Below are 18714 nucleotides of genomic sequence, written 5' to 3' on the forward strand. Positions count from 1 at the left end.
AGCGAGAGAAGAGAACAGAGCAAAAAGATTCCGAGAAGAGGCCATTTGGATTTAAATTCTAGCAGATCTTCCTCCAAAAATACCAGCCACACAGTGCAGCAGGATTCAAGACGTGTGAGCCAATTCAGTAAAAGTCATAGTCAGAAACCAAAGGGATAAGTAAACTTTTATTCAGGTGGCCAAAAGACTGCCTCTTGTTACGGAGAGGTCTACACCAGGGGTGAAATCCAGCAGGTTCTGACAGGTTCTGGAAAACCAGTAGTGGAAATTTTTAGCAGTTTGGAGAACTGGCAAATACCACCTCTGACTGGCCCCAGAGTAGGCTGGGAATGGAGATTTTGCAATATCCTTCCCCCAGAAGTGGGGAGGGAATGGGAATTTTGCAGCATCCTTCTCCTGCCACACCCACAAAGCCACGTCCATCACACCACGCCCACCAAGCCACGCCCACAAAACCAGTAGTAAAAAAATTTAGATTTCACCACTGGTCTACTCTCCTCCTGCCCACTCTGGACCCTTCACTTCCAGAGCTCTTAATTACAACAGCACAACAAAACCCAACACAAACTCTAATCCATCTTACTGTTTTGTACTTTACAAACATTATAAAGAGATTACACATGATTAGCAATAGAAAGGACAAATGCTGACTAAACAACAGGAAGATATAATCAATCTTGATCCTCTGTCAAGGCTCAGGCACATTCCAATTGTCAGCTGTCTTGCAGTTGCAAGTAAAGGGTTTCCCTATTCCTGAATCCTGGGAGCCATATAATGAAGCCAAAGCTATCTCAGTAGCAGAAATATGCTAAACAGGAGCAAATTCTCTGGGCAGGTCATGCTTATGTATACATGGAAACTGCACAGATAGGCTGTCCAACCAATTAAGAGAAGATTCATGTGAACCCCCATTATAGGAGATGTTCATCGAAGTTCAGAAGGCCCAATTTTTTTCCAGAAAATTACTCTTCTGGCTATTCGGAAGAATCACACATTCTCTACTAAAATTAATTTTGATCTGCACAAGTAGTTTAATGTTACGTTCTTTGCATTGCCATAGACCAAAATATTCTGCACAGGGCTCCTAGCTTCTTTCGTAGTCAAGAAAAAGTATGTTTTTAACCAGTGGTGAAATCTAAATTTTTTTACTACAAGTTCTGTAGGTGTGGCTTGGTAGGCGTGGCAGGGAAAGCATACTGCAAAATCCCCATTCCGTCCCCACTCCTGGGGGAAGGATATTGCAAAATCTCCATTCCCACCCCATTCTGGGGCCAGTTCTCCGAACTACTCAAAATTTCTGCTACTGGTTCTCCAGAACCTGTCAGAACATGCTGGATTTCACCCCTGCCTTTAACTCAGTAAGAAGATAGTCTTCATTTAATGACTTACTCATTCAGCAACCATTCAAACTTGCTGCTGTGTTGAATGAGTGGTACTTACAATGGGTCCTCAAAGTTGTGACTGTGGCAGCACCCCACAATCACATGATTGTGAAGCAAGCACTCTGCAGCCAGCTCAGAATTCTGATTGTTGCAGCTCCAGTTTACACGGTCATAATTTGTGACTTTCACAAGCAAAGTCAATGGGGAAGGCAGCAGAAAGCTGCGATCATGTGAGGGCCTCATGTAACAGCCCCTCCCACCCCATCCTTGCTCAAGGTTGGTAACTGGGAAATACCGAAACAGCTGTTGCTAAGCAAAGTGGTCTTGTAATATTACGCTTTACCTTGCTTTGTGACAATGTTCCCAGTCCTAATTGCCATCATAACCAAAGCAACAACTTCATAGAGATTTCAAAAATTATTACCAAAATGCCCTCCATCACAATAAAGGTGAGGTATATGTACAACTGGATAGCAGAGCGAGGCATCTATTCTTGCTCTAGTCATTGCAAAATATTCCCACCTGCAGCTCAATCCTCAATCCTCAAAATATTCCCACCTGCAGCTCAATCCTAGGCATGCTCATGCAGAAGTAAATCTATTACTTCTACTACTACTCTTGCAATCTTTGATTTGTTATTGTAATCCACACTTCCTTAAAACAAGCCCACATTCAGTTTAGTTCCTGCCTTTTTCATTCGCATTAACAACTTCATGGATTCAGGCTGAAAAGGAGTAACTGTTTCAAAACACACAGGAATTTTAACTTAATACTCCTATTCTAGCCTAGAGAAGGAAGACACTCATTTTTATCAGAAATAAATCTTGGAAATTTGCAACATGGTACTTTCCTTATTTGAGTGAATGACATCTACTCATACAAGGGGCAAAGTTCACTCAGGGGAAGTTCAAGTTACTGTCTGTTTTCCAGTGACAAACTCTAATGAAGCTCACATTCCTGTCATTGTATTTTGAGGAAGGCTTAATATAGAGAAAAAGAAAACTCCTGGGAAAATTGGGATACTTACCGTATTTACCTGTTGGGAAGAGAAAGGAGGCAGGGAAAAAAATGTGGATACCTCTGATGTTTGAATAACAATAATTTGGGAGAGAAGTTGCAAGCCAATGAGATTCCTTGTGCAATGTGTATTGCAAAAGGAGTACTTATTTACACACACAGCCTATTTTAAGTATCCAAAGCAGGAGTGAAATCCAGCAGGTTCTGACAGGTTCTGGAGAACCTGTAGTGGAAATTTTGAGTAGTTCGGAGAACCGGCAAATACCACCTCTGGCTGGCCCCAGACTGGGGTGGGAATGGAGATTTTGCAATATCCTTCCCCTGCCATGCCCACCAAGCCACACCCACAGAACCGGTAGTAAAAAAAAATTGAATTTCACCACTGATCCAAAGCACTCCATGTCCAGCCACCTTACCTTTGTGTAAACTTTGATCTGAAAGAGACTCCCTTTCTGGAGGCAACCCATCTTCCAGTTTTGTCTGCATAAGAAACCAAACAGACTAATGAGTCAAGGTATAGATTCTTAGCTTCTACCAAATAAGAGGACATTGCGAAGCAACAGCTTGGCTAAAGCAAAGGGCTTAACAAGGCCATATATGCAAAACATTTCTTTTTTAAAGGAAATAAATAAATCCCAATAGGTTTGTTGGGTGGGACTGTAGCTCTGCAAGAAACAGACAAAACAGCCTTCTTGTGATTGCTTTTGGATTACTACACGAGTGAAAAACTCTAACTTCTAATCACAGTCCATCCTTTTTTGACAGCAGCAGAGTTGGACACCAACTCCATTGCTTCTAACAGTTGTAAGAATGTAAAAGGAGATAAAAATGTTAATATTTAGATGTTTAGACAATGAGGAAGTGTTAAGCAGTTAAGTCAACTGCTGGTCAAGAGAAAAACCATCCTAGAACAATTATTCAATAAAAAATAGTAGGACAGAATTCAATCTGAAGTTAATTTGGAAGCATTTTTGAACCCAGGATAGATCAGCTTAGACTTCTTCTGGGCAACATCTATCAGGACAAACCACACTGAACCCAACAACAATTCCCATGAATGCTGCATTCTATACATCCATTCTTTTACCACTATGATGCCTATATTAGGCGATATACAAGTGGCAGTGTGAATATCAGAAGAATGAAATTGGAAAAAGGAGAGGTGATCGCCCTTATAAAACTGAAATGGATACATGGCTGTTTTATTCCAGAGTCACATGTTGATAAGTTAGTTGGCTAGTTGCACATATCCTGTATCTTTTAAAAAGTTGGAGGCTTTCTTCCTGTGCTCTGATGTAGCAGGATGGTCATATTGTTGAGTTTCTATTGCCATCTAGAGGCTACTAATAGTTCTAACATGCCTTTCTGAAGAGTAGAGCAACTTTTAGAAGAGTCTACATTGGTTATTACTTGGCCAATGAAAACTGAAGAACCGCCACGTTACCTTAAGAGAGCTTACTCGTCTTAGCAACACCCAGGGCACCTCTGAGACCTTCTTGGCTCATGTATTTCACTGGACATACCGAAACATTGTGGAGAAATAAATATTTCTCTTCATTTAACATGTTACAAATACAGGACTGCACAGATTGCAGGCTCGTAGTAAAGAATAACGGGGAGTGCTCTCCATGAAGCCTGAATTTACTACTAAGAATACAGAATAATAGAGTTGGAAGGGACTTTGAAGGTCTTCTAGTCCAACCTCCTGCTGAAGCAGGAGACCCTATACCATTCCAGACAAGTGGCTGTCCAGTCTCTTTTTAAAAGCCTCCAGTGATGAAGCACCCACAACTTCTGAAGGCAAGAAGTATCAGGACTACTACTTTGATCAAAGGAACAACTGAACAGTTTCACTATATATGGCCTTATGCTGCAAAGGGAAGATCAGCTTACAAAATTATTGAAGAATCTATGTATACTATAATGCGGAAATATCTATAGGTATGTGATTGGTGCTTTCCTTGAGAGACCTGGAAATAAAATTTCCATCAAGAAACCTTCTCCAGGTGTTTTTATTTTCTAGATTTACAAACATTGTCATTAAAAGAAGAGCCTTTTTGATCGTCTATGCTTTCCCCAAAGATATTTGCTAGCCATATATATTTTAGTTCTCCACGATTTTTAAAATGTATCTGCTGAATTGGTTCATCCAACTCTTGTTATTGAGGTTTTATTTTGCAAAGAATTTTTACTATGATTTTATTCTGAGGTATTTTTTTCATTCCACTTATAGATATGTAATAAATGCTTTGAGAAATGTATTCTGTAACTTTGAGGCTGCAACCAGCAAGATCCTGTTTCTTTGTACAACTGATATAACTTCATTGCACAGGAAAACAGCTCCCAATCTGTAAAATAAATGTAAGAATCAAAGGCTCTGGTCAAAAAGCAAGAAGAATTGCCATCATTTTATAACTGTAAATACTCCAATTCATCTCACACTGGTTAGAAGTAATTAGTTGATTTGTTCAATCAGCTTTTAATACCAGTCTCAGAAACACTCACCAGATCTATTAGTTCAGACATATTTATGTCCTTCTTCCTGGTTCTGATTGACAAGCGATGTTTTTTCCTGAATAAAAACACAAAAGTCTGATTGTGAAGGGACTGCATTCATAATAACAGAGAAAATATACTTCAGACCTTAGCATAAGAAGCTGTAATATACAAGTCAGAGCACTAGTCCAATTTGTTTCTTGAGCAAACAGTGAATCTTTGATTTACTTACTTAAATTTAAATTTACAATTCGAGGTAGGAATATTTTACAGTCCAACAAGTGATTCAGGAACTGAAGTACAGACTTTCTCCATGCAAAGAGTCCCCCCTACTGCTGCATTTTTGTCTTACTCAGAATATCCAGCAACTAAATAAGGGGCTACTTACTGTACAAGCTTAGTCAATTGCATGATGCCCACAAAAAAGAGTTCTGGAAAGTGTGCTCACAATGCTTAGCCAAGCGGCAGATAGTTCATCTCAGTGGCAATCCACTAAAGTGTCTTCATTGTACACACATGAGTTCAGGTTACTCTTGCGGCAGTCATGTTAAGACTTTTAAAAGTTACATAGCCCAGAGCAAAACTTTCTAATCTAGTGGGTTCTGCATGTGCAGATTCCACAATTACCAGTCAGCACGGCCCATTGAATCCAACACATCCAGAGAGAACAAAAAACTGCACTAAGATCTATTTTATCACAGATGCAACATCTTTTTACAATATCTTATACCACAATCCATCGGTCTTTAAGGTAACATGCTGTTGCTAATGTAGAATGTGGCCCAAAGAAGTGTGCTTCTTAATGGGCTAAACCCCACTTATTTGTGGGATACACGCCAGAATGCACAAACTCTGTACAATACTTTTACTGGGGAAGATGATACAGTTCCTATCTACACATCACCTGATTGAACAAGAAGATTCTAATTATAATCTATATAATCTATAATTCTAATCATAAAACATGGTCCAAAATGCAGTGTCTTAAGAATAGGGCCATCCAGCAATGGTTCCATAATTATGTTAGCTAACAATTAAGGACCGTGGTAGCTCAGGCTGGTAAGAAGCCTGTTATTAGAACACAGCAGCCTGCAATTACTGCAGGTTCAAGCCCGGCCCAAGGTTGACTCAGCCTTCCATCCTTTATAAGGTAGGTAAAATGAGGACTCAGATTGTTGGGGGGGCAATAAGTTGACTTTGTAAATATACAAATAGAATGAGACTATTGCTTTATACACTGTAAGCCGCCCTGAGTCTTCAGAGAAGGGCGGAATATAAATGTAAATAAAAGAAAAAAGAAAAAAAAAAGGACATATTTTTATTTATTTATTTATAATTTATAATTTATTTATTTATAATTTAATTTTTATACCGCCCTTCTCCCGGAGGACTCAGGGCAGTTTACAGCCATATTAAAACCAACACAAAATATAAACACAAATTTAAAAGCAAAATTAAAAACCAAATTACAATAGGCCGAATCAAACTAAAATGGTCATAGACCGACATAAAACCCATTAAAATTTTCATTTAAAAAATTTCGCTTAGGCCAGTCCCGCACGATGAAATAATAAGGTCTTAAGTTCGCATTTGAAGGTCCGGAGGTCGGGGAGTTGGCGCAACCCCGGAGGCAGCTCATTCCAAAGGGCAGGTGAAGGCTCATTCCAAAGGGCACAGAGAAGGCTCTCCCCCTGGGGGCCGCCAACTGGCATTGTTTGGTTGACGGCACCCTGAGAAGGTCCACCCTGTGGGAGCGCACAGGTCGATGGGAGGTTATCGGTGGCAGCAGGCGGTCTCGTAAATAGCCTGGTCCTAAGCCATGGAGCGCTTTAAAGGTGAATTGCACCCGGAAGACTACCGCAATTGCACCTTGAATTGCACCCGGAAGACTACTGGCAGCCAGTGCAGGCCGCGCAGGAGAGGTGTTATATAGGAGCAACGTGGTGCTCCCTCTATCACCCGCGCAGCCGCATTCTGGACTAGCTGGAGCCTCCTGGTGCTCTTCAACGGTTATCTATACGATAAAATCGTTCAGCTTCGGGACGGGTTGGACCAAGATTGCGGTGACTCAGGTGAGGTGTCCGAGGGTGGTCTTGGTGACATTGTCTGGGATGAGTTTGACCCTGTGGCTCCCGAGGACATGGACAGGTTGTTGGGTAGACTGAATGCCACCACGTGTTTACTGGACCCGTGCCCCTCCTGGCTGGTGCTGGCCACTCAGGAGGTGACACGAGGCTGGCTCCAGGCGATTACGATCGCTTCTTTGGTGGAGGGCGTCTTTCCGGCCGCCTTGAAAGAGGCGGTGGTGAGACCCCTCCTTAAGAAGCTTTCCCTGGACCACGGCGAAGGTTGTAGAGAGTATGGTGGCATATCAGTTTCCCCTGCACCTGGATGAAACCGTCTATCTAGACCCGTTCCAGTCCGGTTTCCGGCCCGGTTACAGCACAGAGACGGCTTTGGTCGCGTTGGTGGATGATCTCTGGAGGGCCAGGGATAGGGGTTGTTCCTCTGCCCTGGTCCTATTAGACCTCTCAGCGGCTTTCGATACCATCGACCATGGTATCCTGCTGCGCCGGCTGGAGGGATTGGGAGTGGGAGGCACCGTTTATCGGTGGTTCTCCTCCTATCTCTCCGACCGGTCGCAGTCGGTGTTGACAGGGGCAGAGGTCGGCCGGGCGCCTCACTTGTGGGGTGCCGCGGGGGTCGATCCTCTCGCCCCTTCTGTTTAACATCTACATGAAGCCGCTGGGTGAGATCATCAGTGGTTTCGGCGTGAGGTACCAGCTGTATGCGGATGACACCCAGCTGTACCTTTCCACGCCGGACCACCCCAACGGTTATCGAAGTGCTGTCCCGGTGCCTGGAGGCTGTACGGGTCTGGATGGGGAGAAACAGGCTCAAGCTCAATCCCTCCAAGACAGAGTGGCTGTGGATGCCGGCATCCCGGTACAGTCAGCTAAATCCGCGGCTGACCATCGGTGGCGAGTCATTGGCCCCGATGGAGGGGGGGCGCAACCTCCTGGATGAACGGCTGTCTTTGGAAGATCATTTGACGGCCGTCTCCAGGAGAGCGTTTTACCAGGTTCGCCTGGTGCGCCAGTTGCGCCCCTTTCTGGACCGGGATGCCCTGTGCACAGTCACCCACGCACTCGTGACGTCTCGCCTGGATTACTGCAATGCTCTCTACATGGGGCTCCCCTTGAAGGGCATCCGGAGGCTGCAGCTAGTCCAGAATGCGGCTGCGCGGGTGATAGAGGGAGCCCCTCGTGGCTCCCGTATAACACCCATCCTGCGCAGACTGCACTGGCTGCCTGTGGCCTTCCGGGTGCGCTTCAAGGTTTTGGTGACCACCTTTAAAGCGCTCCATGGCATAGGGCCGGGTTATCTACGGGACCGCCTGCTGCTACCGAATACCTCTCACCGACCCGTGCGCTCTCACAGAGAGGGACTCCTCAGGGTGCCGTCAGCGAGGCAATGTCGTCTGGCGACGCCCAGGAAGGGCCTTCTCTGTGGGGGCTCCCACCCTCTGGAATGAACTGCCCCAGGACTTCGTCAGCTTCGGACCTTGGACCTTCCGTGAGCTTAAAACATACCTATTTAACTGCCCAGGACTGAGTTAGATTTTAGTTTGTGGGTTTTATCTTGGTTTTAATTTTTATATTTTTAATTATTAGGCTTTTGAATAAGTTTTTTAATTGTTTTTAGAATTGTATTTATTGCTTTTAAATGCCTGTAAACCGCCCTGAGTCCTTTGGGAGATAGGGCGGTATATAAATATAAACAATAAATAAATAAATAAATTCAACGGGAGCCCCATGTAGAGAGCATTGCAATAGTCCAGGCGGGAAGTGACGAGGGCGTGAGTGACCGTGCATAGGGAGTACCGGTCTAGGAAGGGATGCAACTGGCGAATCAGGCGAACCTGATAAAATGCTCCCCTGGTGACGGCTGTCAGATGTTCCTCTAAGGACAGCCAGTCATCCAGGAGAATGCCCAAGTTGCGCACCCTCCCCCTGGGGGCCAATAATTCACCCCCAACAGTCAGCGATGGCGTAAGCTGACTGGGCCGGGATGCCGGCATCCACAGCCACTCCGTCTTGGAGGGGTTGAGCTGGAGCCTGTTCTTGTTGTGTCCCACTCCTCCTCTGACGGCTGGGTCTGGGAAGTCTGTATCAAGCGTGGCCACGAAGCCTCTGCAGCTTTGCCAAATTCCTGTCAGAGTTCTCAGGGCAGGCAGGAATCCAAGGTGTGACTTCAGCAACCAGATGAGACTTTGCCTGACTCAAGGAATGCCAAAAAGCAGATCCTTTATATAGGCCATGGGGTGTGGCTCCATGACTCAGCACTTATCCAGGCCTGCCCCTCCCTTCCTTTTGCTGACGTCGCCTCTCTATTCTCCGGAAGCGGGGATCTGTCCACTTTTCGTCTTCCTGCTCAGCTGCCGGCAATTCTAGCTCGTGGCTGGCTTCATGCTCACATGCTATAGGAGGGAGGTTTGTTTGCTCAGTCTGTCCGGGCATGGTGCCAGGGCTGGGGGCTGGAGGCATGCCAGGCCATTCTTCTTCACTATCAGTCTCTGGCTGAGATAGCAGGAGATGGGAAGGGCCCGGCTGCGGAGAGGGGGGCGGGCGAGGCACAACAGTTCTTCCCCATCCAGACCCGCACGGCTTCAAGACACCGGGACATCACTTCGACGGCTTCGTTGGGGTGGTTCGGGGTGGAGATGTATAGCTGAGTATCATCAGCATACAGATGGCACTCCACCCCGAAACCACGGATAACCTCACCCAGCGGCTTCATATAGATGTTGAACAGGAGAGGCGAGAGAACTGACCCCTGTGGCACCCCCCACATTAGAGGCCTCGAGGTCGATCTCTGTCCCCCTGCCAACACCGTCTGCGAACGGTCCGAGAGATAGGAGGAGAACCACCGATAAACGGTGCCCCCCACCCCTAAACCCTCCAACCGTCGCAGCAGGATACCATGGTCAATGGTATCGAAAGCCGCTGAGAGATCTAAAAGGACCAGGACAGAGGAACAACCCCTGTCCCGAGACCTCCAGAGATCATCCACCAACGCGATCAAAGTCGTCTCCGTGCTGTATCCAGGTCTGAAGCCAGACTGGAACGGGTCTAGATAGACAGTTTCCTCCAGGTATTGGGGAAGCTGATATGCCACCACACTCTCAACAACCTTCGCCAAAAACATATTTTTTTCATTCAGACCATTATTGAGCTAATAATGCAACAAAAAAAAATTAATGTAACATTTGTCGCATTATCGCAATTATACTATAATTCGACAAATGTTACATTAAAAATATTTTGTTACATTATTATTTTGCAACAATTGACATGTGTATTTGCTTTTTGTTTTGTTTTGGATGTTTCAACTGATTTGCTGTTATGCTGCACTCTTATTGCTTGGAATTCAACTCCTGGGTCCTTTTTAGAGGAATGGTACAATATTATTAATAAGATATACAAATAATTGTTACACGAGGGGGAGTCCTCTAGTTTATAATTTGGGGTAAACAGAGAACATGGAACTAATTATCTGACTGAGTCAAAATTTGTTTTGCTCATGATATGAATATCTGAATGGGTCAAAAGAGTGATCATGCATGCCCGTTTCGTGCTTCTAGGTTGAATGAATGCCTGGTACAAAAAAAATTAAAAAACAAAAGCAAGTTAAGAAGCAGATAACCTACCCATTATCTCAGTAATGTACATCCTGCCTGCCAATTGTCTCTTTCTCCCTTCTCCACCCATGACATCCCAAGACAGTCACATACTTTTTAAAGGGAAAACAGAGAAGCAGCAGAAGGATCATGAGTATGATGGGAGCAACAGATCCTAAGCTTCCGATGAGTTGGGAAGATGGGAGTTTGAAAAATGATGTGAGCTCCATGTTCTCTGTCAGATGAGCAGCCATAAATCCAGAGGGAAGTGAAACTGAAAAAAAGAAAGAAAACAATAAAATAGACAAAATGATTTGTATGGGAGTATGTGTGTGACACACATGGTGCATTTTACAATAACAATTGAAATTCATAGAAATCCTTTTTTGCAGGGGTCTCTAACCTTGGCAACTTTAAGACTTGTGGACTTCAACTCCCAGAGTTCCTCAGCCAGCTTTGAAGGGGATTTTGCAGTATCCTTCCCCTGGAGTGGGATGGGAATGGAGATTTTGCAATATCCTTCCTCTGGAATAGGGAGGGAATGGGGATTTTGCAGTATCCTTCTCCTGGAGTGGGGAGGGAATGGGGATTTTGCAGTATCTTTCCCATGGAGTGGGGAGGGAATGGGGATTTTGCAGTATCCTTCCCCTGGAGTGGGATGGTAATGGAGATTTTATAATATCCTTCCCCTGGAGTGGGGAGGGAATGGAGATTTTGTAGTATCCTTCCCCTGCTATGCCCACCAAGCCACGCCCACTACGCCACGCCACACCCACAGAACTGATAGTAAAAAAAAAATAGAATTCCACCACTGCACTGGTCTATTTAAAAATAGTGGCATATTCTCCCAAGAAAGATATTAAACACTCCATTAGCTAGCTGTCTGTTCATTTTAATTTAAAAATGACAGAGAGTTAAGAAAATTAGTACTGGAGGTATAATAGAAACAAGGCAGCACAGATGTAATACATTAGGGCAAGCAGCATTCCTGATGGACTGGCATTGCTTTAAAAAGCTCCTCTTTAAAAAAAAAAGCGGGGGGGGGAGGCACTGTTTGTCCAAATGTTCCATGCCAGAATGCAGTACAATACTAAGAGACCACCAAGAAGAAGCTGCTGGAGTCACCCTAATGGCATGTGTTGTAAATGACAAACAGGACAATCCAGTCTGGGTGAGCCAGAGGGAGCAATGCAGGAATCCCAGCAGGACAAACTTGATTTAATTGTCCCTCCCAGTTGTGGCTTGCTGAGCAGCAAGCTGAGAAGGAAGGAAAGTGCAAGGGGGGAAAAAGGAACTTTTTACTGGCATTCAGTGCAAATTAATCAGTCAATTAGATTTATAGATGGCTATAGCTCAGTGGAAAAATAAATACTTTAGAAGAGAATGGCTCATATTCTACCCTGTTTATCTCTAAGTAAAGTTAGAAAGCTGCTACTAATCAATGTTGAAAATCAACACTGGAGTCAAATGATCCATTAGAATGACTTGATCAAATGAAGCTTTCTTATGCCATAGCACCTATTAGAAAAGCAGGTATCCTCTGTGTTACTAATAAGAAAGGTTAATACTAAAAAAAAAATCCCTTCTGTTTCAGAAAACAATTTTGTTTTAATCCCCGACATGCTGCACCCAAGAAGTGACAGCGGTTGTTGGCTTACCCCTTTCTTTGCAATCTGGGATGAAAAAAAGAAACAGATATTTCCACTCAAGGATGATAAGGTGGATCAAAGGAACATCAAAATGTAATGCAAACAGGATGGAATTGGAAATCCCATGACTGAACTTGTATACTGAGATATCAAATCTGCAGCACCCTGCATGCTCTCAAAAATCTCTCTCCTGTTTCACAAACATAAGGTCAGTAAGAGGAAGCAAAATCAGGTCTAGGGAGCTAAAGCAGGGGTGAAATCCAGCAGGTTCTGACAAGTTCTGGAGAACTGGTAGCGGAAATTTTGAGTAGTTTGGAGAACTGACAAATACCACCTCTGGCTGGCCCCAGAGTGGGGTGGGAATGGGGATTTTGCAATATCTTTCCCCTGCCATGCCCAAGCCATGCCCACCAAGCCACACCATGCCCACCAAGCCACGCCCACAGAACCAGTAGTAAAAAAAATTGGATTTCACCACTGAGCTAAAGGCTGCTAGAAGTTAGGATTGCAAGAATGGAAGGGGTTTTAGAAGTTATATAGTCAAATCCCCTGCTTGTGCAGGATACACTGGTGTATTTCTCATAGATTATCATCTAGTCCAGAGGTGTCAAACTGGTGATCCATGGGCTGGATATGTCATGTGCAGGCCACGCCCACCCCAGCTCCGTGAATGGGAAAAACATTGTGAACTGTCACATGATGGCAACGTGATGCAGAGAGTTTGACACCCATGATCTAGTCTCTGTTTGAATACTTTTAGTGAGTGAGAATTCATACTTCATGTGACAACATATTCCCCTGGTTTACAGTTCATGCACCCAATTCCTCCAGATATTTTGCCTGAACCTCCTTCCTTGTAATTTTAACACAATGGCTCTATTGCCTCCTGGAGCATTAGAGAATACAAGTAGTCCTTGTTTAGTGACTGCCTTATTTAGCAACCATTCACAGTTATTACTGTTAAAAATTAACTTTGTGATCAATACTTGCATTTATGACTTTAGCAGGTCTATAAAGCAAAGGAAAGCTGAAAAGAGATTATAACCACAGTTGTGGTTTACTTAGTGAGTGCTTTCCTTAATGACTGAATTGTTGATCTCAGTTGTGTTTGCTAAAAGAAGTTCAGCATCAATGATCTTCAATAACTATCAACCAGTCTTTGACCTTCCCTTTTTGGCAAAGATTGTTGAGAAGGCGGTTGTCCTACAACTAATTATCTAGACTAGTTTCAGACCGGGATTTAATACTGAGACAGCTTTGGTCATACTTGCTGCTGACCTGTGGTGGAGCCAGGATGATGGAAGCCAGCTTTCTATACTGTCATCTACAGCAGGGGTCTCCAACCTTGGTCCCTTTAAGACTTGTGGACTTCAACTCCCAGAGTTCCTCAGCCAGCTTTGCTGTTCCATTGTTTAATAACTCTCATAGTCAGGAAATTCTTTATTTTGAATTTGGATCCATCTCTGTAAAGCTCATTAGTTCTTGTCCTACCTTTGGGCACTATGGAGGATAAATCTATACCCTCTTGCCTATGTTAGCCCTTCAAGTATTGGCAGTCTCTTGTAATGTCTTCTCATCTTTTAGCTAAATATAAGTGTTGCTCATAGGATTTAGCCTTCAGACCCCTCATTATCCTTTTTGCTCCTCTCTGTAATCTTAAGGCAATAAGACAAACCCCTTATCTTCCAACTACTTCTATAGTAAGGTTCAGCTATTTCACATGGCACAGAGAGATGGTCATCTATGGCAGGGGTGTCAAACTCGATTTCATTGAGGGCTACATCAGAGTTGTGTTTGACCTCGGGGTGGTGGTGGCTGGGGGGGCATAGTCAACATGACATCACTCATGTTGGGGGTGCCTGTAGTGGCCCGAGCACTCTGCCAGTGAAAATGGGCTCTTGAGCGCCACTTTCAGCTGGGATGGCCTCCTGCAACCCTCTGCCAATGAAAACAGAGTTTGGGAAAGCTGTGTATGGCCCGCACAAGCTCCCTTTTCACTGGCAGAGGCACCGAGGGCCGGTCCTTTGCGGTTTCCAGGGCAGCCCCAAAGGCCAGATCTAAGCACCCCACAGGCCAGATCTGGCCTCCAGGCCTTGAATATGACACCCCTGATCTATGCCATCTTTATTGGTCCTAGGAAATCCAATGTTTCCTAAATAGGCTTAGACTGAAAGACCAATTATGAAAGATAAATCAGGCAGTTTTATTTTATTTAGTAATTAAATCTGAATGCTGCCCAATTCCCTATGACTCATAGGGAATTATGGTAGCTCATAACTGGAACAAGGCAAATATAATAACCAATTTAAAATAATATTAATAGTGTAACAAATAGGAGTTGGCGAGACTGACAACCAACTGGAGAAGAACGAAGCAAACGGTCTTCACTCTCCTTTGGCAAAAATCCCAGAGAAGATGCTAAGACTTTAAAGCACATTAAACAACAGCAGAGAAAGATGATTCAGATCTTGGAGGAAACCTCCTCCTAGAGGGTAGGTGTTCCTACAGGAGAAGGTGTTGACAGACGATATGTATAATTGAAAGAAAATACAATGGAAGACAGGGAGTCCTTCAAGAAACAAGTCCTTTTAGCTTCTATATATTTATACTTGCAATATTTCTTTACTGACCAGAAGGTATATGCATTCAGGTTTCAATAGCCTCTCATTTCCTGGTTTTGTCAATGTTGAATCAACCGGAGACTCAGCCCTTAAACCAAACACTGAACTATTGTTTCTGAAAAGCAAATTTAGTAATACATAATTGGCAGGTTTACTCTTTGATGAATAAATCTGAATTTGCTTTCTTGAAAGTCAACTTACATGATGAATCTTAATAGTATAGATTTTTAGTAGTAATCATAAAATTATTTGAAGATGCACATTAAAATGTTTTAGAGGTACACTTTAAATCAGGGGTCTCCAACCTTGGCAACTTTAAGACTTGTGGACTTCAATTCCCAGAGACCCCTGCTTTAAATGGATAAGAAATGCAGTCAAACATGTATTCTAATTAGAATTAAAAATAATAATAATAAGTGGCTATTGGGTTTAAAATGGATAACCAAAAGACACAAAGTTGCAAGTTAATAATTTAAAATATTCAGATGATTTCTTTATATATTGAGTTATAATTTTAAAAAGTGGAATTTAATCAGTTTCCCTCCTAGAACCTCAGTTTATGCTGAAAGGTACAGTTTACAATTGTAGAGTGCCACATTATTTTGTCTTATTAGACAGAAAATTCCATTGGTAGAGCTGTGGTGGCGCAGTGGTTAGAATGCAGTATTGCAGGTTATTTCTGTCGACTGCCAGCAGTTCGATCCTGACTGGCTCAAGGTTGACTCAGCCTTCCATCCTTCCAAAGTCAGTAAAATGAGGACCCAGATTGTTGAGGGTAATATTCTGACTCTGTAAACCACTGGTATAGAAGTCTAATAGCTATTGCTATTACTAGATCAAATACAACTTATTCTATAGTACGAAAACAGAAAGTAAGAATTATCTATGAACAAGCCCATCCTTGACACCAGGCTTTATTTCTAAGAAAAGTGCACTGATTTGAACCTTATTGCAACTATTGAGTTGTATATTCCTATTCTTGCTCTCAGAAGAACAACATTTCAATACTTTACTCCCCTTTCTGAGTAATGTTCAAATTAAAACATACCCTTTTTTGGTGCAAATGGTATGAATGGTTAGAAAATAGGAAAGATAAGAAAATTGAACAACGTGGTAAATTGTAGATGAAATAAAGAACGGTAGATAAATAAAAGTAGAATAAGATAGAATTAAAATATGTATAAATAATAGGAAAGGACTGCCTTGAACAGCTGATAAGAAACAGTGATATAAAAGTTGTATGTTTTGTCTTTCTTTTTAATGTGTTCAAAATAAAAAACTTTAAAAACAAACAAACAAAACCATCCCCTTTTGTCCTGCCAATAATTCATCCAACAGGTACATAGTCTACAAATGCCATTTGCTAACTCTATCACTATGTAAACATCCTCTGGCTCTCTCACATATCATATAAACGTAAATGAAAAAATGTATGTATGCATCGTCACATAATTAGGCAGAAGTTCAACAAGAAGTCTATCCCTCTAAGCCAAGGGCCAGCAACCTGTGGCTCCGGAGCCACGTGCAGCTCTTTCGTCCCCCTGCTGAGACTCCCTGTTGACTCAACCACCATTGGCTGGCTCCACCCCTCACCCTCCCCTCCCACTTACTCCACGCCTGGCCTGAGAAGGTAAAGGTGACGGCGGGGGATGGAGACTTGCTCCATATTCCAGAACGGGAGAGAAGCGCCCCCGTACTTGCTGATTATATATAGTCAGATGCCACTGACTTTTTATGGTTTTCAGATATATACCTATACCTATACCTAAATACATACATAATACATACATCATCATCATCATCATCATCATCATCATCATCATCATCATAATTTAATTTTTATACCGCCCTTCTCCCGAAGGACTCAGGGCGGTGAACAGGCAAATAAAATAATACAATATATTACAATAAAACACATTTTAAAAAACTTATTCAAAATAGCCTAAATTTAAAATACCATACAAAATATAAAAAATAAACCCCAATAAAATCCATATTTAAAAACCCTATTTAAGCCAGTCCTGCTCGAAAGAATAGATATGTCTTCAGCTCGCGGCGAAAGGTCCGGAGGTCAGGAAGTTGTCGAAGTCCTGTACATACATACATACATACATATATATATATATGAGAGAGAGAGAGAAAGAAAGAGAAAGAGAGACAGAGACAGAGAGAGATACCTGTTTCCTACAGAAAAGGTAGCACTGGGAGCCACAGAACGTGGGTAGGTGTGGGTGGGTGGAGTGTCATGTGAGGTTGGGAGTGAGTGACATTGAGTTGGCCACGCCCACCCACGTTTTGTGGCTCCTGGTGTTTTCTTTTCTGTGGGAAACTGGTCCAAATGGCTTTTTGAGTATTTAAGGTTGCAGACCCCTGCTCTAAGCAATTCAACTTGCTACTGGTACTATCCAGATCTTGTGACTAAAACATTAGTTTAGCAGAATGCCGGTGCTGCTATATGTATCGGTGGCAGCTTCTTCAATTGGTTTGATGACATGAACCAGGGGTGGAAATTCAGCCAAAAAAGCCACTCACTACTCTGATTGCACTGTTCCATGCTAACCATTGGACAACAGCAGAGCCTAGCCTTATTTCTAAATTACAGTAAACACAGGCTATGGGCGCATGTATATCAACACCTCTTCCTCCCAACCTAACAATTGGAGGAAAGCACATGAAGTCGCTGTTTGAAGGAACCCTTCAAAGATTCCCTAAGCAGCATGGGAATTCTGGGGATATCTGGTCCCTATGTATCTGGGATGAGAAACGTTGAGTTACAGAATATTTAACTTAATTTAGATTAAACCTGCAGAAAAGTAAGAAACTCAGGCTGCTATCCATTGCCCTACACCAGCAAGTAATTTTTTGATTAACTACATTTTTATAATTTGTAAATCACTGCACTACATTTACACTTCTTTATTAGCTCAACCCATGGAGCTTTCATCAGTTGTGACAGTTATCCAAGATTCAGACACATTCTCCACAAGTTTTTGGCTAAGAAAATCATGGGACAAATCAACCCATCTGTACAATGAGAGGGAAAGTATATTTTATGACCCTTCCATATTGTGATTTTTGTTAGGCATGAAAATCCCTCCTCCAAAACATGTTATTAGCTAGTTTTTAAAAAATAATAAGAGATTAACGTATTATAATTTGGTGTCTTCTGAACTGAACTAAAACCCCACCAATCTGGCAGATTGGAAAATTAATTTAGGCAGAAAAACACTACCAGTTGACTAATAGCAATTGGCCAAGATAATGTTTTGTTCTCATGAAATTAATCCATGATAAATTAAACCATGGATTACTCCAAGTATGCACAATCTGAAATGTAAACCAACTACAAATTCATACATATATTAGCGAAACTCTGATTAGTAGGCTAGTTTGTGAACAGCATATCTCATGAACCTATCCAAACCTACCATATTTTCACCCCCTGGCAGCATATATTATGTAACCTGCGAGTCCCTTGGACTGCAAGGTGATCAAACCAGTCAGTCCTAGAGGAGATCAACCCTGACTGCTCTTTAGAAGGCCAGTTCCTGAAGATGAAACTCAAATACTTTGGTCACCTGATGAGAAGGAAGGACTTGCTGGAGAAGAGCCTAATGCTGGAAACCATTGAGGGCAAAAGAAGAAGGAGATGACAGAGAATGAGGTGGCTGGATGGAGTCACTGAAGCAGTAGGCGTGAGCTTTAAGTGAACTCCAGGGATGGTAGAGGACAGGAAGGCCTGGAGGAACATTGTCCATGGGGTCACGATGGGTCAGACACAACTTTCGACTAACAACAATTATGTATATCTGTGGAAGGCTATCACGTGCCTCTATCCACAGTTGGTAGCTGCAAGAAACAGAATATTG

General features: G+C 42.8%; 1 protein-coding gene across 2 annotated transcripts in view; it reads right to left on the bottom strand.

The window, feature by feature from the left end:
- Positions 1–18714, bottom strand: part of LOC131189016 (uncharacterized) — a 39956-nt gene that overhangs the window by 17933 nt on the left and 3309 nt on the right. The window contains exons 2-5 of one of the 2 annotated variants that reach the window (XM_058164784.1): positions 14855–14960; positions 10690–10849; positions 4905–4971; positions 2816–2879 (exon numbers count right to left, since the gene is read on the bottom strand). In XM_058164784.1, coding sequence (XP_058020767.1) covers positions 2816–2879; positions 4905–4971; positions 10690–10849; positions 14855–14870 — 307 coding nt within the window. In that variant the 5' untranslated portion in view covers positions 14871–14960. The remainder of the gene's footprint in view (positions 1–2815; positions 2880–4904; positions 4972–10689; positions 10850–14854; positions 14961–18714) is intronic. The other variant, XM_058164785.1, reaches the window with a different exon arrangement.

This window comes from Ahaetulla prasina, chromosome 1 (assembly GCF_028640845.1).
Source record: "Ahaetulla prasina isolate Xishuangbanna chromosome 1, ASM2864084v1, whole genome shotgun sequence".
NCBI classification, from domain to species: Eukaryota; Metazoa; Chordata; class Lepidosauria; order Squamata; family Colubridae; genus Ahaetulla; species Ahaetulla prasina.